Source organism: Meles meles, chromosome 2 (assembly GCF_922984935.1).
Source record: "Meles meles chromosome 2, mMelMel3.1 paternal haplotype, whole genome shotgun sequence".
NCBI classification, from domain to species: domain Eukaryota; kingdom Metazoa; phylum Chordata; class Mammalia; order Carnivora; family Mustelidae; genus Meles; species Meles meles.
In genome coordinates, this window is record NC_060067.1 from 88,955,976 (window position 1) to 88,979,663 (window position 23,688).

The 23,688-nt window shown below is 35.5% G+C and overlaps 1 protein-coding gene across 1 annotated transcript in view; it reads right to left on the bottom strand.

Moving 5' to 3' along the window:
• SPATA5 (spermatogenesis associated 5) overlaps positions 1–23,688 on the bottom strand; it is a 336,855-nt gene that overhangs the window by 293,990 nt on the left and 19,177 nt on the right. Inside the window, exon 9 of the mRNA XM_045998426.1 lies at positions 22,247–22,502. Within this exon, the coding sequence (XP_045854382.1) occupies positions 22,247–22,502 (256 nt within the window). The remainder of the gene's footprint in view (positions 1–22,246; positions 22,503–23,688) is intronic.

Here is a 23,688-nt window from a genome sequence, read left to right on the forward strand (position 1 = left end):
GCCTTAGAGTCTTTAATAAAGTGAGACTTTTGTGTTCCAGTGAATGATGAAGGTCCACTTAGAATTCCGGTCTCAGACACCCCTTAGAAATTCAGTCTGAATATACGAACTTGTCCTGGGACACCAGCTAACTCCATCATGTTAAAGATCTTTTGTCTAAAACATGGATGCTATGCATCCATGAATTTTTTACAAAGATAAAATGATACCATAACTATCACTTTACTTGCTTTCATATATTTGAACTTTTATAGAGAAACAGAAGCACTGATGCAAAGAGGGCAGACACAAACTCCCAAAACAGAAGGTTAGGTATGTTTGACTAGTAAGAAAAAAAGTGAATACCTCAACGATATTCAGAAAATCGATCTATAGCAGTCTTTCCCAGGAAACTATCAGTGTGAATCTAATATTCATGGAGGACTTGGAGATAGTAAGCTAAACAGCAAAAATAGCTACATAAGAAGAAACTGAAGATACACATTAAAAAAAAAAATCATTATTTTCTACAGAAAATGTCTTAGGTCATCTTACAAACACCCAGTTGGTTTTTCTGCCTTCCAAAATGCTGAAAGATAATTCTTTACATCATTCTAGCATTTCTGCTTATCTTTTGAGCAAAAGGACTGTCTCTGTTCCAGATATATTTTCAAGGATGTTTGTACACATGAAGATAGACTGTCTCCCCGCAAAGCAAACAGCAGACATGATTACTGTCTGATACAAAAGATTCGGTTTCCCTGAATTCAGGATTCTCCTCCTATAATGCCTTGTCTGGAAACAGAAGTCACCCAGCCTTCTTCATGTCACTCTGTGAAAAGTGAGGCTCAAGGAACTGGTTCATATGCTGCTGCTCTGGCTACTTCTGTTGCTATAATATTCTGGCCTTTGACTATGACCCAGGATTTTTTTTTTCTTTTTAAAATAGGTCCCAACATGGGGCCTGAACTCACAATCCCAAGATCAAGAATCACATGTTCCACTGACTGAGCCTGCCAGGCACCCCATGACCCAGGAATATTGTATCTTCTGCAAGTACTTGGAAAACTTACTGGCTTGCAGGCAGGGTGTAAAAGCTCAGACCCTTCACAACACAAAATGAAAGTTAATATTAAATTAGGTTGTTTCATTGCCTAACATACCCTTTAGTTAAATGGTACAGTAAGCGTAAAAAAGAAACCTAAACAGATAAAACTGCAGTAACTAAAGTGCAGTAACTAAAGTGCCGTAACTAAAGTGTTGTATTAAGCAGCACGTTGGTGGCCCAAAAGAACTTATGAAATTCCTATAAATCTTACATAAATGGAAGTAATCAAAAGAATCTGACTCTTCTTCATGTCTCAAATGGCTCTCTAGCAATACTGGTCAACATTTTTAATTTAAACCAGATACCTCACTCTTACCAGAACCGAGATACTAAAAACTGAAACAAAGGAAGCAGTCAAATAATTTCCCTGCCATATTTGTGACATGTAAACATACAGCTTGACAAGAAAGATCACTTATTCGCATGTGAGGAAGGGGTTTGGAAAAAAGACAATATATGGCTAAAGCATTTACAATAAGAATATATTTATAAGCTAGCAAAACATCTGTGATTTCAAATGCAAACTACAGAATTTAGAGCTAGACAAAAATTTCCACATCTATGAAGATAGCAAGAAAAAGAGGAGTAATTCCCAAAGACAGAAAAGGTGAAAAAATAAAGACAGGAGTTTTCAAAAGTTAAGAAATAGTAAAATAGAAAGACTGATTCTGTGATGAACATATCCAAATGATAGATAACATATATTTACCTACTATTTCTCAAATAAATTTAAAATTAAAGGATGAAAGTGAGCCACTACTGAGCATATGAATCAAGAATTGAAAAATAAAGGTTTGAAGTAAAGTCATTCAAGCTAGTAAAGACAGAAGATTAAATCCAAGCACTTTCTTTTGCTCCCTCCCAAACCCCCACTACAGTGAGTGTAAGGGGATTTTTTAAAGAAACAAACCTGGAACGGCATATAGGAGAGAAACAATAAAATAGCAACAAAAATTTTGGAAACTGAACAGCAAATGAACAAGTAGTAACTGAATATAACTGACCCAGGAAAGCTGACACACTAGCATACAGTAAGAAAATCTGAGAGGAACCAGATTTATGCCAACAGATGCCCCTCCTATTCACCTTACCCACATATGATCAAAAGAGTTCAAAGTTGGATAGCACAAATTGCTTCTGGGGGGAAAAAAAAAAAAACACAGAAAAATCAGGTTAGAAATTGAAAGTGGAAGGTTAGGAGAGAAGTCTATTAGGAAGCTGTTAGCTCCTCAAGATCCCCTCCCTAATTGCATGGAGTCAGATGACGTTTCCTGTAGCCTATCTCTAAAGGTAAGTAACTAACACAAACCATTTCTGAACTGAGGAGACACAAACCACAGCTAGAGACAAGGGAATCATACCAAAGAGAGAAATTAGTAAGACTCCTCACCTCCTCCACTCTGCTCTTCCCTGCTGCTCCCAGAGTTTACTATCAAGATACACCTGCCACATAGGAAGCTAAAAGATCCTTCTCACAGAAAGGTACTAGCCCGACCAAGGATATCGACAGGTCCCTTCACCCAAGGAAAGGGCCACGCAGAACTCACTACATGAAAGACCACAAGCTCCAACAGTTCAGAGTACCTAATCAACTTTTAGGAGCTCCACTTTCAAATATGAGAAAACACCCAAAGATCACTAGATATCTAAGAATACCTTCTAATAAGCACTATAATAACAAAATATATAGACAAAAAAAAAGCACACTAAAAGAACCAGCAATAATGTAAGAAGAAACAAATACAAGAGCGGTGGTGCCCTGAAAGGACTTCAAGCCAACTGGGACCCAGAGAAAGGCTGGCAAGGTTTTGCCTCCCCTCCCCAATAAAACCAAGAACTAGTCTTTAAATAGAAGTATAGAATTTGCTCAAGATTAGCTTCCAATGAAGTAATAGGATCAACAAGAGATGCTGAGCAGAGGCTGAGATAACCCCAGAGCCCACTAGGACCATGTAGAGGTAGCAAGGAAAGGAGCATGCAGTTAGTATGAAAGAGTACACAAAACACTCTACTTCTTTCTTGTAATTGTCTCCCTTTTCTGTTCAATTCTGCCCAATCTGTATTAAATATTTCTGTTTTCTAGGGCTTGTTATTTTTTTTTTAAAGATTTTATTTATTTATTTGACAGAGAGAGAGATTACAAGTAGGCAGAGAGGCAGACAGAGAGAGAGGAGGAAGCAGGCTCCCTGCGGAGCAGAGAGCCCGATGCGGGGCTCGATCCCAGGACCCTGAGATCATCACCCGAGCCGAAGGCAGCGGCTTAATCCACTGAGCCACCCAGGCGCCCCTAGGGCTTGTTATTTTTTAATGACAATGCCTGGCTCATTATTTTTCAACCTTTCCTCATTTCTAATTTAAGAATTTCAGGTTATAAGTTCCCCTATAAGCATTGCGTTAGCTATATATCCATAAATTTTGATATATCTGCATTGTTTAATACCAAACAGCTTTTCATTTGCATATTATAATTCAACCAATGAGTTATTTAGAGTTTTCTAATTTCCAAACTATAAAATTTTCTAATTTATTCATTTTTAACTTAAATGAATTTTGGTCAGAGAATAAGGTGTATTAAATACATTCATAAATGTTGAATTAAATGAATTCATAAATGTTCTTTGTATGCTTCAACATATATGTTGCTGGTTTCAGCATTCTAAGCATATATCCATTAGGTCAAGTTTTTTTATTTTGTCGTTCAAATCTTCTCTATCCTCAACACCACTGACAAAGAAGCATTAAAATTCTCTCACTAAAATAGGTTTTCTGTTCATTTCTCCTTGTACTTACAGAAAGTTTACTTTATAGATTTCACAGTGACCTTTAAAATAGTTATGCCTTCCCAATGAACCGAAAGAATATGCAGTACTCATCTTTATCAGTGGGGATGCTTTTTGCCTTAAAGTTACTTGGTCTAACGTTAACATGACTATAGTCTAATCCCTACCTTCTTTTCTTGGGTTTTTTCACACTGATTTTTGTTTTGTTCTTTTTACATTCCATTTTGCCTTCTACTAGCTTTGAAGGTATATACTCTTTTTCTATTATTTTGGTAATTATACTGGAAATGTTAATGCATGTATTTACGTGAACAGAGTATAGTGAATCAAAGTAAAGTCAATCATGAAGCTGTCAGGATATTAATAGGAAAAGTCAGTGAAATAGATATTTTTCTACTGCACAGAGGGTTTTTAACATCTAGGAGGAACATCTGTTTGGTTTTTTAAATCTTTGTTTTGTCTGTAGTTAATTCTGCTCTCTGTATTTTATCTGTATCTTTTTAAAAATATTTTTTAAAGATTTTATTTATTTATCTGTTAGAGAGAGAGAGAAAGAGAGCACAAGCAGGGGGAGCGGCAAGCAGAGAGAGAAGTGGTCTCCCCACTGAGCAAGGAATCCAATGTGGTACTCAATCTCAGGACCCTGGGACCATGACCTGAGCTGAAGGCAGCCACTTAAGCAACTGAGCCACCCAGGTGTCCCTTCATTTGTATCTTCTTTTCTCTTTCACCAAAAATACCAATAGTATGCTCCTGTCTCTTGAATGGACCTTCTTCTGACTTCATAATCTTAAAAGTCTTTCCAAAGAATGAATTTTTTTTTAACTTTGTTGTTCTGTTCTCTATTTCATTAAATCTAACCTTATAGTTTTAATTTCCCTCCTCTTGGGTTTATTCTACTGATCTCTTCCAAATACTCAAGCTGAGTGCAGTTATTTTTAACCCTTCTTCTTAATAAAATATATTTGTTATGACTTCACCTTAGAGAATATTTAAAACATAATTTTTACTATTCTATTCTTAATATCTAATTTGCCATATGATGTCTTTTATAGCTCAGAGAGTTTATTTAAATATTATCTGATTTAGTTTTCAATTGTACTACTTATTAAATTACTGACACTTAGCTTGAAAATCATGGTTCTATACCTAGCTCCAGGGCTGACACTGCAAACTACTTTTTTGTTCCATGGTAGACTTTGCCAATGCTAGAGCAAATCTCTAGAGGAAGACAGCAAAGCTGAAGAGGGAAGAAGGGACTTTATGTCCCATAGACTTCCTATCTGTTTGCTATTCCTATAACCATCATTCTACCAACACCAGCACAAACCCAGCAGTGCTACCCTCTCAGAAGACTGGAAAGAGACCAAACTTCCATTATTTGCACATGAAAATCATCTACCCAGAAAAGCCAAAAAGCTCAGAAGAAAACTAGTAGAATTAATAAGAGAGTTAAACAAGGCTGAAGACTGACAAAAAAATTATCAATATAAAACTTCTCTATACCAAGAAGAGCAAATTTAAAATACCATTTTTTTAAAAAAGACACCATTTGCAATAATCACAAAATTGATAAATTAGCTAGGAATTAACCTAACCAAAAACATATAAGACCTCTATGAAGAAATTTTAATAAAGAGAAAAATATGAATTCAAAGAGTGAAATTCCAGGTTCTTGAATGGGAAGACAATACTATAAAAATGTCCGTTATATTCAAAACACTGTTTATGTTAAACGTAATTCCAATCAAAATGCCAATTGTATATTTTTGGTAAATCAGAATAAACTTTCTCTAAAAATAGTATTGAGAAATAAAGATCTATATATAACTAAGTCAACAATAATGCAAGTAAATAGGTAGGATTTATCTTACCATATAGTAAGATATATTATAATTAGTACTATTAAAATAGCATGTAAAAGGCATAAAACCAAAGAGACCACAACAGGACACAGGGTTCAGAGACAGATCCATATGTATATAAGTTTAATACGCAATAAACCTCTGATAATCTATCATAAATCAGTGAAGAAAGCATAGAATATTTAGTAGTTGGTAACTAAATAATGGGAAAATTGGTTCATTGTGTGGATCCCTAGGCACTGCGTCTCTAATGAATTATCCGTGTAGACAACATTTCATACGTGTTGTCTCAACTCATTGCTGGAGGAATTAAACATGTCCTATGTGACTCCACTGGGAGAGAACTCTTAGAAATCTATACCAGGTTTCCTCCACACTTTGCCCCATGTGCCTTTTCTCTTTGTTTACTCTACCATGTATCCTTTGCATTATAATGAATCATAGCAGTCAATATAACTACATGCTAAGTTCTGTGACTCCTCCTGGTGAAGCATCAAACTTAGGCATGGTCATAGAGACCCCATATATGTAGACAAATATAAATGAATGATAACTGTATAAAACAACAATGTTTGGGGATAAAGAGAATCAAAGTATTCCCAAAGTTTTTTTACTATTCTTGCATTAATCTCTAATAAGCCAAGGAGACATAATATGATATATAGGATAACCACTGAAAAAGAAGTTAAAACGTGTAATGAAAAAGACAACAGGAGGAAGATAAAAATAATAAAAATACTTGCCTATTCCAAGAGAAGGCAAGAAAACAAAGGGGCGGAACATAGAGAAGGTGGACAAACACAAAGAAGGCAGATTAAATCTAAGTATTTAAGATATCACCCAAATTTAAATGTATTACATATATGAATTAAGACTGACAGCACAGATGGATTAAAAAATACCCTGTACCAAAATAAACAAATAAAACCCAAATTTGTGCCATTTATAAAAGACGTATTCTAAAAATACAAAGATGAAAAGATTGAAAGTAAAAGAATAGAGAGGGGCAGTGTCTGGGTGGCTCAGCTGGTTAACTGGCTGCCTTTGGCTCAGGTCATAGTCCAAGGGTTCTGGAACCAGGCCCTCCATCAGGCTCTAGGTTCAGTGGGGACTCTGCCTCTCTCCCCTGCTCATGCTCATTCTCTCTCTCTCAAATAAATAAAATCTTGGGGGAAAAAAAAAGAAAAAAGAATAGAGCAAGAACTACCATGCAAACATAAACAAAAATAAAACAGTGCTCCTATAATAGACTATCAAATAGACTTTAAGCAAGAGGTATTACTAAGCATTTCAGGATAATAAAAGGGTCAATCTACCAAGACTATATAAAATTCTATATTAATACAGGCCTAGTAACAAAAGTCTCATGACATAAAAAGCAAAATTAAGTAGAACTGAAAGGAAAAATGGACAAATGTGCAACTCAACTTACAGATTTTAACATATTTCCCATATACATTTATAGATACATAAATATACATATTTACAGAAGGTATAAAAACAAAATTAGCTCACTTATCCTAATTGGCATACATTTTTTAAAAAATCTAAAATAATAAAATATCCATGCCCTCAAGTGTATCTGGAAGAAGTACCAAAACTGACATATGCTGGGACACAAAGTAACTGTCTGTATATTTTAAGTAGAGAAATCAAAGTATATGTTCTGGAACCACAGTAAGAATTAATATCAAAATCAGTTAACAAAAAGGGGTACCTGGGTGGCTCAGTGGGTTAAAGCCTCTGTCTTCCACTCAGGTCATGATCCCAGGGTCCTGGGATCAAGCCCTGCATCAGGCTTTCTGCTCAGCAGGGAGCCTGCTTCCCTTCCTCTCTCTGAGCCTGCTTCCCTTCCTCTCTCTCTGCCTGCCTCTCTGCCTACTTGTGATCTCTGTCTATCAAATAAATAAATAAAAGCTTTAAAAAAAAAATCAGTTAACAAAAAGATACCAAAAAGACATTAAATATTTGGAAATTAATTAATTTTCAAATAATCCATGGGTCAAAGAAAAAACCTAATAAAACATTATAATTTTTAAAAACTAAAATAATGAAAATATAACATGAGAATTTGTGATTTGCTGTTAAAGCTGTACTAAAAACACAGTGACAGGCATAATGCACATATTAGGAAAGAAAAAAGGCTGACAGTCAATGAGATGCTCATCCTGTAAAATGAACAATAAAATATACCAAAGAGAAAAATAGCACGAGGGAAACAATGAAGAAGTTAATGAAATAGAAAACAAACATACAATTTAAAAAAATTAAAGCCAAAGTTTATTCCCTGAAAAGGCTAATAAAACATATAAACCTCTAGCCAGATGAATCAGGGCATGGTCTCACCAGTGTGAGAAAAGACACATTACCAATATTAAGAATGAAAAATAAGGTGCGCCTGGGTGGCTCAGTGGATTAAGCTGCTGCCTTCGGCTCAGGTCATGATCTCAGGGTCCTGAGATCGAGCCCCGTGTCCGGCTCTCTGCTCCGCAGGGGGCCTGCTTCCTCCTCTCTCTCTGCCTGCCTCTCTGCCTACTTGTGATCTCTCTCTCTGTCAAATAAATAAAATAAAATCTTTAAAAAAAAAAAGAATGAAAAATAAGACATCACTACAGAACCTACAGATATTGAAAAGCCAGTAACAGAATACCTGGAATAACCTTGAGCAAATAATTTGAAAATTTACATGAAATAAACAAATTTCTAGGAGAAAAAAGCTTATCAGAACTACAAACCAAAAAGTACATAATTAAATATTCTAAATATTCTAATAGCTACAAATAAATTTATTCTGTAATTAAAACTTTTCTCACAGACAAAATTCCAAACACAAATGGCTTCATTGGAAAATATTATGAAGTATTTAAGGATGACTATAACACTAAGCTTACAAAAACTCTTCCAGAGAAAAATAAAAGCCAGAACAATTCCCAAGTTGACTCATAAGGCCAGCATAGCCATGTTCCTCATCTTAAGAGTACGTTATAAGTAAACAAAATTGTAAGTGAATCTCTCTCATGAACATACATGCAAATATCCCAAACAAAACATCCATAAAAACATAAATAAAGGATTATACATCAGGACAAAATGGCTATGTTCCAAGAATATGAAGTTGGTTTCACATGTGAAAAAAAATCAATGAACACCATTCTCCACGTTATTAGAAAATAAACAATATGATTATCTCAAAAGACACAGGTAAGTATATCATAAAAAAAATCAACAGTTAGTTACAAAAACCAAACAGGACTAGATGGAAATTCTTTACTAGAGTAGCTACAAAAAACAGAGAGTGAATATATTTCTTAACTGCAAAATACTAGAAACTTTCTCCCTAGGATCAGGAATGAGATAAGAATAATTATTACTTACACTAAAGATGATGTTAGAAATCTTAGCCAGTGCAATAAGGCACAAAAAGAAGTAATAGGGGTGCCTGGGTGGCTTAGTTGTTAAGCGTCTGCCTTTGGCTCAGGCTGTGATCCAAAGGTTCTGGGATTGAGTCCCGCATTGGACTCCCTGCTCCGCGGGAATCCTGCTTCTCCCTCTCCCACTCCCACTCCCCCCCCCCCACCCCAGCTTATGTTTCCTCTTTTGCTGTGTCTCTGTCAAATAAATAAATAAAATTTAAAAAAAAAAATAAGTAATGAGCATAGAGATTAAGAGGGATAAATAAAACTCATTATCAGTAGACTGAACACATGTAAAGCTATAACATAATTATATACATAGAAAACTCAAAGAATCTACATATACACTATTAAGACTAAGAAGTGAATTTAGCAAGACAGGCAGACACAAAGTCAATACACAAAAATTTACTTTCCCTAGGTAACAGTGAAAGAAAAAAAGAGAGCTATGAGGTAAAATTTTCTTTTTTTCCTTTTTTAAAAGATTTTATTTATCTATTTGAGAGAGAGAGACACAGCAAGAGGGAACACAAGCAGGGGGAGTGGGAGAGGAAGAAAAGCAGGCTTCCTGCCGAGCAGGGAGCCCCATGCAGGCCTCGATCCCAAGACCCCGGGATCATGACCCAACCCAAAGGCAGACGCTTAATGACTGAGCTACCCAGGTGCCCCTAGAGGTAAAATTTTAAAAGATGCCACTTATAACCATATTCAAAAAACCCTACATACCTAAGAATAAATATACTGAACATCATGCAAGGCTTCTTCACAAAAACTTTGAGAGAAATGGAAGACCTAGAATAAGTGAGGGGATCTACCATATTCATGGACTGCAAAGATGTCAACTTTCTAATTCTCCCCAAATTGATCAAGAGACTTAAAAATTCTAATCGAACTCCAGTTTGGTGTGGGGGGAGCCTACCAAGCTGATCTTTTTTTTAAAGATTTATTTATTTGAGAAAGAGAAACAGACAAAGACAGAGAGGAGTGTGGGGGGAACACAAGGAAAGAGAACCCCCAGTAGCCAAGCTGATTTCCATCTAACACTATGCCATACCTGCATTACTTACTTGCCAATTCAGTTACAGTTCACATTAAAATAAGGCAACTATTAAAATATTATATCATGAATTCACTTGGAAAACATACATCCATCAACCACAAGTTACCCCTTCACAGATACTCTTCTTCAATTTTAGTTAATCTATTCACTCGTTCAAAAATTCATTCACCAAGTACCTCCTAAACATAATTTATTCAACAAATGTATTGAGCTCTTTCATCTAAGAGTCCACAAGAGCAACAAGCAGATAAGCCTCTCATAGTCTAACAGTCTAATAGAGAAGACACACAATAACAACTATTATAACCTGTGCGGAGTAGTATGAGGTGGAAAGAACAAAGTGGTACAAAAACACATCAGGGACAGCTAACCCAGTTTTGTGGAATTAGTAACAGTTCGGAGTTAGATAACATTCAGAAAAATCATTTAGTACATTCTTCTATTTCACAAATGAAGAGAGACTAAAATGTGGGTCCAACCTCAATACGCAGACCTGAAAAATGAACTGATGTTAAACTGTTAACATAAGAATTGAGGTCACATAGGCTGCAGAGTATTCAAGGCAGAGGGAATACTATATACAAAAACCCAGGGACAAGAATGAGCCTAACTTTAGAGATTATGAGGTCCTGTAGAACAATAAAAGACAAAATCTCTGACCTTAAAAGAATTCACACCTACAAATATAAAAGAACGTGTTTTAAATAAGCCTAAATCCATCTTTATTAATTTGTTTGCAGATATTTAAGACAACATGCCATACTGTCAAAAATGGAAAAAAAAACCCAACAATATGGAAAATAATAAATTTGCAAAAGCTATAAAAACTTAAGAGATCCATGAAATTCCTGCATAGGCCTTCCAATTATTTCCCAATCAAAGGTTCCATGACTCTAGACTCTATATAGAGCTATATATAGTATACTATATATAGTATTTTACACAAATGATTTTTGAAAATAATGTACAAGTTGAAACAGAATTTACATGAATTAAATGTTAAATGTATATCAGAGGTTGCAAAATTTAAACATCTCTAGAGCTATCATATTAATGCAACCAATTCTCTGTGTCTTAGATCTGCCACTAGTGTGAGTGTCACTTTACATAAAACTTAGCCTTGTTGGTCATGTTATCTCACTTACTAAATGGAAAAAATAAAATATATTTTATCCAAATTATTTTTTCAGCTTTAAAATTCTATGATGCTAAGCTTAAATGACTGGACATCAACCATTCCTAATGAGGCCACAGAATCTATGCCAAGAAATTCAATTTTTAAAAATACATGTATTTTTATGAACCAGTAGAACACAATTAACTAGAGGAGCAATTGGACACATGTACACCATCAGCGAATATAGCTTAGGGCAAGCAATCTATGACATTTCTTTTTCTTACTAAGTTTAAAGTTAATTTTTAAAATGTAAACAAAAACAGAAGCAGTACATCTATGTTCTTAAAAAACACAACTTGGAGACAAAAAAACAGGTGTAGTTAATTAAACAATAAATTTGTCATTTTGTTTTAATTATTTTATTTTCCAATGCTCTTAAAAGTTTTGAGAATGGAAAACAAGACACAATGAAAAGTCAAAATGCCTCAGGCAAGCCTAATGCCAACACATTCTTTCCAGTCTAAAACATGTTCCCCCTCAAGCTCTGCATCACTATCCAGAGATAATCACATCCGGATAAGAGCAATTACTCTAAATTCATGTTCTTCAAAACCATCTGCTCCAAATTCAATCAACAAACATCATCTTGCCCTACACATATGGAATCCAACAATTTTATACCCAGTGCTTACTAAATAAAATTATTTTTGAGACTGCAATTAAGTTCCTTCATTGGAAACCAACAATGAACTTAGACTGATCACAGGAATAATAATGTTTTTCAGAATATTATCTACCCTACAGACATTTAATTATATGACAAAGTAATGTGAAACATGGCATCTGGATGTCAAATTTAAATTATAAAAGTTAAGCGTAAAATTTCCTCAGGCACATGAAGGCTGAAAGCAACTATAATAAAATCTAAGTCTCCTTTTTTAAAATACATTTTCTTCAAAATATCCAAACTATAGAAAATTTATGTTTTATCTGGAATCTTTACTTTCCCTCAACTCAATATAAGTATAGACAAGGTGGTAAGTATCACTTGATATATCACTGGGAGAGTTCCATTTCTCACTGCATTAATAGAAATCAAATAAATACCCTCAAAGGTATTATGGTTCTTGTTTTATTTACACTTCAAGTGATTGGTATAACAAGCTGATCAAGGAAGCCACGTCTATTCTGAAGCCACTATCACTTTCAAAGTTGCTTTTAAAAGTAATGGGACAAGACGGGGTGCCTGGGTGGCTCAGTGAGTTAAAGCCTCTGCCTTCGGCGAAGGTCATGATCCCAGGGTCCTGGGATCGAGACCCGCATCGGGTTCTCTGCTGAGCGGGGAGCCTGCTCCCCTTCCTCTCTTTCTCTGCCTACTTGTGATCTCTGTCTGTCCAAAAAAAAAATCTTAAAAAAAAAAAAAAAAAGTAATGGGACTAGAGAAGGCATACTGGTCTCAAGACCTGAACCCTGGGCCAAGGAAATGTAGTAATGATTTCTAAGAGGGTCTTCTAGTTCTAAAACATCAAGATTAATTCACTTCACCAGTCCCGGGTGTAACAAACTTTCCTAAAAATATAGTGTTTAGTTAAATTTTTAATATCAAATTATTTACTTAATTGGCTTATCAATGTTATAACCTGTTGGGTTAAAAAAAAAAAAAGATAGTTGACTACAGCACAATTCTTAAGCCAAGACAGGCTGAAGATTTATGGCTTGGTGGACTCGAGCAAGGCCCAGGTCAGAGAAGAGGAACCAGAAAAATAATGATGGAACATAACCTGAGATGAGGAGGAAAAGGGGGCACAGATGTGGCAAAGGCAGAGGGGAGGCCAACTATATTCAGGCCTTTTTTATGGAAAGTACAAAATTCTAAATAACAGCACAACACTAAATTGAAAAGTAATTCACAAGCACTATTTCTGTTTCTCCACTTTTAATCACCCTTCAATTTATCACAATCTAGCAGCTAGCCACAGGACCCCACTAGAACTATTCCCTTACAAGGCCCCCATTTCCCAGGTAGGAAACTAAGCAATAGATATCACTGTGGTCTCTAATATTGTTGATCCTAGCTCCACTACTTACTTCCTATGTGAGTTTAGGAAAGTTCCTTAACCTCTCCGACCTAAGTTTTCTCACTTATAAAATGAAGATAACCTTATAAGGGTTGTGGTGAGTAAAAAATGCATTAATATGTGTAAGGCACTTCAAGCAATGGCTAACACATTGGGTTAGTGGTAACTAATACAAAATTAATTCTAATTGCTTCCTCTCTGCAATCTTCTCTCATTTGAGTCACCACTTTCTTTCAGTTCTTTTCCCATCTCCTGGCCACTCCCCAGTCTCCTATACCAGATCTTTTCTAACAAGCCAACCACTGAATGGTGGTATCCCCCAGGACCCCTCTACTCTCCTTATCAGCATTCTAAAACCTCCCTGATCACTCACAAACACCCAACACATACAGGTACCATGATTACCTGTTACTCTGCAGTACTTGCCTGGGCACTCTGAGCTCTAAGACAGGGTCCAAGTCTTGTTCACTGAGGCAGCCCCAGCACCCAGAGCAGTCTCTGGCTCAATAAATGAATAAATGTCTGAATTTCACTCATGCTAAGTGATTTCATTCATTTCAATGGCTTCAGTCACAACCTAACTGTTGACAACTCCCAAGTTTCTATCTCTAACCAAAACTCTCCTCAGCTCCAAAGTCTGCAGTTCAAAGTTCTGAACCTCAGACAATATAAGGATAAGAAAGGGTGGGACGTGGAAGACAGACTGGTCAGGAAGCAAGTAACACCATAGTCCAGACAAGAGCAATGGAAACAGTTAATTTTTTTTTTAAAGCTCAAATTCTGAATAAATTTTGAAACTGAATCTGACAGGATCTGATAAAGAATAAAAAAATTAAAATATAGCTCTTAGAAATAACTTATTTCGATAGACTGATTTTTTTATTTCTGTGATTGCTTTAATTAGGATGAAAACCTTTCCTCAAGTTTCCTACTTTTATAGTCTTGGCAAGGCAACTCGGAAAAGTTTCCACTAGTGAAGTAAACGTATTACTGAGAGCTTAAACAGAATCAAAACTACCACCTGTTTTTCTGAAACAAACCATTCGACTCTAGTCATTTCAAATGAAGAGCAAAAGTAATATTAAGATACCCAATTCACTGACCAAAAAAAGAATTCTACCTCTTATTTTAAAAAAAATCCATAGTATTTAGGCAGTGTCATTCATAACATCACAAATAAAACTATCACTACATTTCATAATTACAAAACAGAGGAGAAAATTCATTGTTTCCTGAGATTTTATATTGCATAGTTACTGCTTATTTACCAAGCTACAATAATGAATAAGGATATGATCCATTATAAAATGCATTACTTAGAGTGATGATCATGATACATTGATTTAACTTTGTTGCTCTACTGCAGACCTGCAGCAGACTCACATGGGGATAGGGAGAGGGAAGAGACCATGACTCTGCCTATGTATGACACGAGAGCTTCCAAGTTCAGCAAGAAAATCTGTCAGGGAGGCCCCCAAAACAAGTCCTATCAAATTATCTACAGTTTGCATTTGTTGCAGACTTTTACTGATACAAAGTCAGGAAAAATTACTTCTCCAGCAAGGTAAAGGACACTGACAGCTTCCCTAACATCTCCTGTACTAGGATAACCAAGAATACTTCATAAAATACCAGTACTGTCAAAATTCAAATAAGCATCCACCAGAGGATGGAAAATACACACAAAATATAAATTTTTCTTAAAAGAGAGAAAGTGACAGTATGAGGTTCTGTATAAATCATGACTACTGCAACCATATTACATTTTTAAACCTCATAAGAACTCTTAAAAAAATATGGTATCCCTGGTTAGCAGGTGAGGAAACAGAATATAATAAATTAAATGAGTAGTGTAGCATTTGAATCTACAGCTCGTAGCTCATCATAAGCTTTCCACAAAACACCATCACTTCCCTGAACTTCACTTAAAAATACTGAATTTTTGCAGAATCAATATTTTAATTCTAACTTAGAAAACAACATTAGCAGAATTCAAAAAATGGTGGAAAATTTTAGAAAAATCCTTTCATAAGAGCTGGACTGTTGCATACTTTGTACATAGTAGATCTTCCATAAATTCCTGTTAAAATAAGCTAGTGAAGGGTGGGAGAGGGGAATAAAAGATAAAAATAACTCAGAATTCTGGTATAAGACAGATCAAATTTTCCACCTCAAAAAAAGTTATATTATGGTAATTAGACTCAGTATTGTTACCAGCCCTACTTAATAGTAATAATGACAAAATCATTGTTTAAATAAGACTTTTAATTTTTCCTGTATGTGATGCTATCTTATCAAGGTCCAAATATTTGGTATGAACCTGTTGAAATGATGTGTAATCAACAAGGATGCTAAAGATAAATTCTTAGAATGTGAAGCAAGTACTTCCTTTCACTGTAAACAAAATGACTGAGTCCACTTCTTAAAGAAATCAAGCCCTATTTATATTCACTCTCCTGAAATGGCACAGGCAGCCTTAGAAGGATAAGTTTATAATAAATCCCTATATTTGGAAAACATTGTTGCTAAGCATCTTCTAACATTCAGCAGAGTTTATATAATTCATGTCTCTGCTACATAATTAACATTTCATGTTTTCCAAAAAAGTGTGGTATGCTTATCTATGCTGTTAATTTAAAACATTATAAATTTTGAAGGAATTAATAAAAGGCTACACAACTAATTAATTAGAAAGGCAGCCTAAGCCCAGGAAGAATACAAATACAGATATTAAATGTCAGGATGTGTCCGAGTTGAGCTCATAAACAACATGTCCACTTGAGATAAAACATTTCAAAACGCAGCTGCTCTTTGCTTAAAAAGGTGAGCTACAAAACATTAGGCTTTTGGACAAGTCACAACATATCACACCACACTCTAGCTCAGAAATTAATGATAAAAAAAATAACATTTGAAAATAACTTTCACACCCAACTCTCAACATTAAACATTATATCTGCTCAGATAAAAGACCCACGTGTTGAAAGTAACACTACTGTAGTATTTCCAATTTTCACATTCATATGGAAACAAGTTAAAAGATACAGAAAACATTTAGTAACATTGGAATAAAAGACTGGAAAAATTAAGATAAGCACACTGTAGTACCACTCTCACAAACTGTGGAATACAAACTATGGAATAGATTGTAAACCTTCTAGACTCTAAAAAAGCATGCACAAACAAATATATTCTATAGGGACTTTTATCTTTTGTATTAGTATCCCACAAACAACCATTAGATTACAAAAACAATGGGAAACATAATCCACTTAGGTTATATGAAATTCTGAATCACTTCAATGTACGCTATTATTAGACATCTGGGTCCCACCCTTTGTTAAAAAGGACAAGGTTTCTCTGACTAGAAGGCAGGCCAGGAAGAAGGAAAACCATCAGACAGTCAATGCACAAAAAACTCAAAGAACACACAGGTCCACAAATTTTAAGCAAGCAAATGTTCTAGGAAAAACATATGTCTATATTTTTATTTGTATGCTTGCTAATTCTCAACTGTTTCCTTAATTGTGGCTTTTCTATCTTTCAGAATTATTTTTAAGTTTTATTCAGAACCATTATATATATGTACCTCTAAGACAAACCTAAACACTTACTTTCCTAGAAGGAGAGTTGAATGACTGTAGTTCAGAATAGTACATTACTGTTGCATAAAAACTCTGGGAAAAACTCAACACCATCAGAGGATGACAGAGATTTACAGTCTCTAAATTTATCCAGCTATTTAAATCAATTACAGAGTATCCAAAAATTAGGGTTAGTGGGCCAAGATCACTGCTTCTCCAAGTACAGCCCCTGCACCTAAAGCATCGGTATCTCCCATAACATGATAGAAATGCAAATTCTTGGGCCCCACCTGGACCTAATGAACCAGTAGGATGGGGTCCAGAATTGTGTTTTAACAAGCTCTACAAGTACTTCTTAGACAGGTTTAAACTGGAGAACTACTGGCCTAAACCAGTAATTTAGAAAATTTGCTCACAGGCAACTGCAAGACTGGCTGCTTTAAAATCATCTAGGAAACATAAATACTGGCTCCAGTTCCCTACTTCCCTTAATTAATATGAAGAGGAAATGTGTGTGTAGCTTCCCAGGCGAACCTGATGTATGACATTTAAGAACCAATGTCCTAAGTTAGTGGCTCTCAAAGTGTGGTCCCCAAACCAACAGCATCAGCTGGGAACTTGTCAGGATTCACAAGCAGCAGCCAAGACTGAATCACAACTCTGGGAGGTGGAGCTCACCCAGCAATCTGTTTTACTGAGTTCTGCAGGTAATTCTGATACTGATAAAGTCTGAGAACCTTTGTTCCAAATGATCCACCCTGAATTTAGAACATATGAAATGAATGTGGATTTCATGGAGAAGAATAAATAATAGAAAGAGACAGAATTGATTTGTATACTCAGAAATACATCTCCTGGAGCTAGACTATCTCACTGTCCTCACAAATCTAGAAGTTAAAGTGCCTTTCTTCCCAGATATGCCAGTGGACATTCTCAAGCTGTAAACACAGCACAACTGGTGAACATTGAAAACGCCTCCTGAAAAGCACTGGTTTTAAACAAAATACAAAGTCCACAGTCAGAGCCATGGCTGAGAAATCTTGTCAGTGGAAAGCTAAAAATGGACTGGAATGTTTAAAAAAAAAAAAAAAAGAAATAGCAGCAGTGATTTAGGCATCACAAAACACTTATACCTTATTTACTGCTACCTATAAAGGTAGCAAGAACCACTTGGAATTGTTTCCTCAGCACAGACAGGGACTTCTAAAGGCAACAGAGGAGAGAGAGAGATGAATCTCACTAGGGGTTTAAAAACAAAACTGATTTAACCCTCAGGTTAATAAACATTTTTATTGCTCTGTAGGGGCAGTAGGGTGGTAATTAGTCTGATTATGTCTCCCAGCTTTCACATGTATTTCTCAGATCACATATTTATTGAGCACTTACTCCGTGCCAGAAATTATTACTGCTACTTCCAAATATTAAGATATTATCATGACTGTTTTTTAAAAAACAGTGATTCTAACTTTGTGTATAATTCTAAGGTCAATATAATGATTGCAACTGCTTCTACTTACCCAAGAAAACTTAACATGCTTAAAACACAACAACAACAACAGGCAACAATTCAAACTTCCCTAAGTGGTCATTTTAAAAGACAGAGACGCATTCAAATTATTTTCTAATTGTCCCTCTAAATTTACGTAGGATGCAATATTAAGTGCTCAATTCTTTTTATTTATGCCTAAGAGACTAGTTCAAATTTACCACAGAGCTGAGTTTATTCTTCCTATGCTCAATATACCCATCATAATATATGCAGATATCTCTGTGTGTTCAATATGTAGGATACGCTTATGCCTATTCTATAGAATTTGGAATGTAATTTTTTTTTTTTAACATTTATTTGTCAGAGAGAATGAGAGACAGCAGAAGCAGGCAGAGCAGCAGAGGGACAGGGAGAAGTAGATCCCTCCCCCCACCCAGAGTAGGGAGCCCTACTTGGGGCTCGATCCCAGGACCCTGGGATCATGACATAAGCTGAAGGCAGTTGCTTAATGAACTGAGACACCCAGGTATGTCTGGGTGTCTGGAATGTAATTCTACTATTTTTAATGCTTATTGAGTTTTAGAGTTGGTTTATCTTTCCTTTTGAGTTGCACTATAACCAAATTTATAATTTACTTAGGTCAAGTCTATAGGCAGAAATTATAAAATTGTTTCAATGAGAAAATGCAATTTATTTCACAACTGACATTAGTCTGCTCTGTGGCATTAACTCTAAGAACGCTGTGGGAGAAAGCCCTGACTAGTCACTTAAGTTATTCAGAAAAACAGGTACAAAAGAGAACACAATAAAGGGCAGGAAGGCCAGGTGTCTGAAGAAGGTAGCTAATGAGGCCAGGCCACATTTAGTAAATAACTTGGGTATTTATTTTCCTCTTTCCTTTTTCTAATCCTTCCTATCCTTTTTTTTTTTTTAACCTCCCCCCTTTCTTTCTCATCCCTCCTTATATCTAGGGAATGTCATATTTACAAGAGCACTTACAAATCATCTGCAAAAACCACCTAAGTATACCCATAGAGAAAACTAAGGCCCAGATAAGGCAAAGAACATGTCCAAGGATCACAAGCCTGATTTTAAAAGTAGGTCTGTCCAACTCTACTTTTCCATTTTCAACTACATTCTCTGCTTCTTTAGGAAAATGCCTTGCAAAAAATTCTAGTGCACTGTTCTTAAACTGTATTCTGCTATATATATGGAATGATGCTACATAATACAACATATGTAAGTATTTAAGACAGTATACACAAAACCACATACTTTCCCTACTGGACACTTTAATTATAATGCTAATCTTTTTAAAAACTATGTTCTCATAAACCAATTCATTGCTAGACTAGAGGAAAAAAGAAGATCAGTTCAATATGGATAATTTGAAATTACTATTAATATTTACTTACTACTTGGATTTGCCAAGTATACCCCAGATACCTACCTACTCATCCATCTATCTATCTATCTATCTATCTATCTATCTATCTATCTTCAGGTTGGAGGCCCCTTCCATCCTTTCTTCTGATCCTTTCACAACTTTTTCAAGTAATGTAAGAAAGTAAAGGGTAGAATCTCTCAACTTTTCTTGTTATCCTCCTAAAGATCTTGGGGGTACTAGAGTGCCCATGAAAGTAGATGGTTTATTTACATCTGGTATGTAAATTTACAGTATCAGATTTCCCCTTAATGTCTTAGGACAAAATTTATGGACATACTTACCTTTGAAATAAAAAATTAAATCAAAAAAGCCTTCCACCGCTTTGACAAAAAGTTTCTTTTATGATTTAATTCTGATGCAGAGCATAGATTTGGAATAAAATGACATTAAGTTTAAATCCTAGCTCTGCCTCATACCAGCTGCAAGACCTCTCCAGAGTCTGATACTTGTATCACAGGGTTGGTGTGAGGAACAGTGGAAAAAATGTTTACCCTTTCCCACATTCTCACCCCCCTCATTCTGCATGTAGAGCTTTTTGTAACCTTCTTCTTAGATATGGCTATTTCTGAATAACCATAGCATTTCCTTTCCCCATAGGGAAAGTCACTACATTCTCCATAGTTTTATGAGTACATATTTCACTGTGTAAGTAGTTATTCACATATCTCTTTCATTCATTAGACTGTATGTTTCTGGACAGCAAGAATCCCAGAGCCTTCCAGAGTGCATGAAATACATGAGAAAGTAAGAAAAGTGTCTGATAAAGGATACTAAAGAATGAATCCTAGGCCAAAATGCACCAAAAAAAATGTTTACGTTTGCCTTGTAATCTACATAACCTATGGTTTCCCCCATCTGTGAATCCTCTAACATGGAAATTGTGATAATGATCAAAAAGAATAAAACAAAACTGATTTTCTCCACCAAGAGTAAGATATTCAAAGAACCCTAAATATCAGGTGCCTGGGTGGCTCAGTTGGTTAAACGACTGCCTTTGGCTCAGGTCATGTTCCTGAAGTCCAAGGATGGAGTGCCACGTCAGGTTCTCTGCTCAGCATGGGGAGTCTGCTTCTCCCTCTGGCCCTCCCCAACCCCACCATGCTCTCTTTCTCTCTCAAATAAATAAATAAAATCTTTAAAAAAAGAAAGAAAGAAAAAAAGAACCCTACATATCCCTTCCAGGTTTTCTTTTCCAACCTGTTTTTTGTTCTATATTCTCTTCTCTGCATATATCTAGCCAGATTAGAAAGACGAAAGGACTAAAGGAAGGGTTTTTAAAGCCTACTATATTAACTATGAATCCATAATTTGGAAGAAGTTACCATATTTCTATACTAAATCTCTAAAATAACTAAAGCTCCAACTCAAAAATTCCATTTCTTCCATTACCTAAAGGTGCTGAACTTTTTTTAAAACTTAAACTTTTAAAAATGTTGGATAGGTCACAAACTGAAACAACAGAACACAACAACTGAAAAAAATTCCTTCTGAAGTATAAAAGGACCTAGAAACACATACACAAGGGAATAAATTTAAGGAACCTAGGATTACCGGCAAACCAGGTATGCTTTGAGGTATATGCCCAGCCTTTAGAGATTACCAGAAAATAAACACATTCTCTTAGGACCAAAAAACAAACAAACAAAACCAAAAACAACAATCAGATATTTTTTTCAGTAAATACTTATTTGCCTGATGAAATATTTCAATAGCTTATAAAATCTGCCCTGATTTGAATACATTTTTCATGGTTAAAATTACTCTGAAAAATTACAAAAATGTTAAAAGATCTTAAGGGCTTCCAAAGCAAAGACAGTTTATGCCATGGGGACATTCTTAAAGTCAAAGAGTCAACTCACACCCCTTATACACTTTCAGACTTAAACAGCACCATCACATACTCTGCGGCAAAGAATTCTTAGATTTTGCTACGTACTTTTTCAGCACTTCAAAAAATACAAAGGCTGCTCCTGTTAACGAAAATTCTGATCCACCTGTAGGCTCTTCTCCCTAATTTTCACAGCACAGTATCAATAAATAGTCATCGTCAATACTGCCATTAATGCATCTGATGATATATGTGTATGTGTGTGTCTGTGTGTACTTAGGAAAAGTGTGAAAGGAGATGTGCTATTATAGTGGTTACCTTCGGGAAGTATGAGTGATTTTTATTTCTTTTTTATAGTTTTCAGAATTATCTAGTTTTCAATAAATACATATTTTATGATTAGAAAAAATATCAGCTATTTCCATTAAGAAATAAGTATGCAAATAAGCCAGATTTATGAAGCCCATCAATACAGACTCAGTAGCAAAGCACTCTCACCTGCTTCATTACACAAGGCTTTCAAGTCTGCTCCAACGTACCCATGAGCACCATTTGCCAGCTGTAACAGTTCAGATTCAGTGAGCAAATGGGGTACCCTTTGAAGCAGTTTCTGGAGAATATCTAGCCGATCTGCAGCATTAGGAACTCCAATCTCAATCTCTTTATCAAATCGTCCAGGTCTTCGAAGTGCAGCATCTAAGGCATGAGGGCGATTTGTGGCCCCAAGAACCAACACTTGTCCTTCACTTCCTTCCTTACAAAATAAAATGAGAATAAATTATACATTCATCTAAAAGCAATATATACATACATATATATTACCACATATATATACCTAAAAGGTATATGTGTGTGTGTGTGTGTGCGCGTGTGTGTGTGTGTGTGTATATAGGCACTGGCTATATAAACAAGATTGATCTAAGTGTCCAGGCTGTTAAGTCTTATCCTTCACACTTTAATTACTCATCCCCCATTTGTCTAAGTTCAGCCTAAATACTCCCTCACCTAGAAAGTTTTCCACTACATACCTTTCCAACTATAAGTGATGTCTCTCCTATTCTTGGTACCTAAACGTCACCATTGTCATAATATCCTACCATATAGTTGTTTTACTTTACATTGTCCTTTTCCCCTAGGCAAAGACTATGACCTGCATATTATTCTAATAGAACAAGGCTCTATTACACAGTTGTTTAAAAAATATTACTCACATGTGGACTGCACTTTTTTTATTCTGATAAATGTTTAAATTTCTAGAAATATAGATAACGATGGAACCAACACCTTGAGCATCAGCCATCCTTGAATACATACGGATTTTTCACATAGGAATGACATTTGGAACAAGTTATAAAGAACTATGATAATGATCAGCCATCTGTGAAAGTTATCCGACATTTTATTCTGATGACCCATGTATGATCTCACAGGGACAAACTTAACTGACACGTCAAAAACTGACACGTCATTCAAAGTAAGGAAATTTAAACCTATTCACTTATACTGGCTGTGCTAACAGAAAATGCACGGATTACAAAAAAATCTCTAAGTTATGAATTTAGAATCAATGGCCCTTAAGCATTTTCATACTAACATCTATGTTACATGCTTCCAGTCCTGCCCACAGGCAAAACCACCAGTACACAGCAGACCTATCCCAGCAGCAGAGAAAGAGGCAGCAATTAATAGCCTCCAAAATAAAGGCTTCCATCTGATCTCATGCTCACCAGAACTCTTTTAATTATAATACAGCTCTCCATACATATTTGCCTTCCAGGTGGAAAAAGTCATCCATAACAAAGATATTTGGCTGGCTTAATGATTTTACGTCTTATTGTAAATAGACAAACTGGCATCCCAGTTTATGTATGTCTCTTGTTAGTGTTGTTATGGTGGTGCAGTCCTCAGAGCCCTGCCACCCCCAACACACTAGCATCACT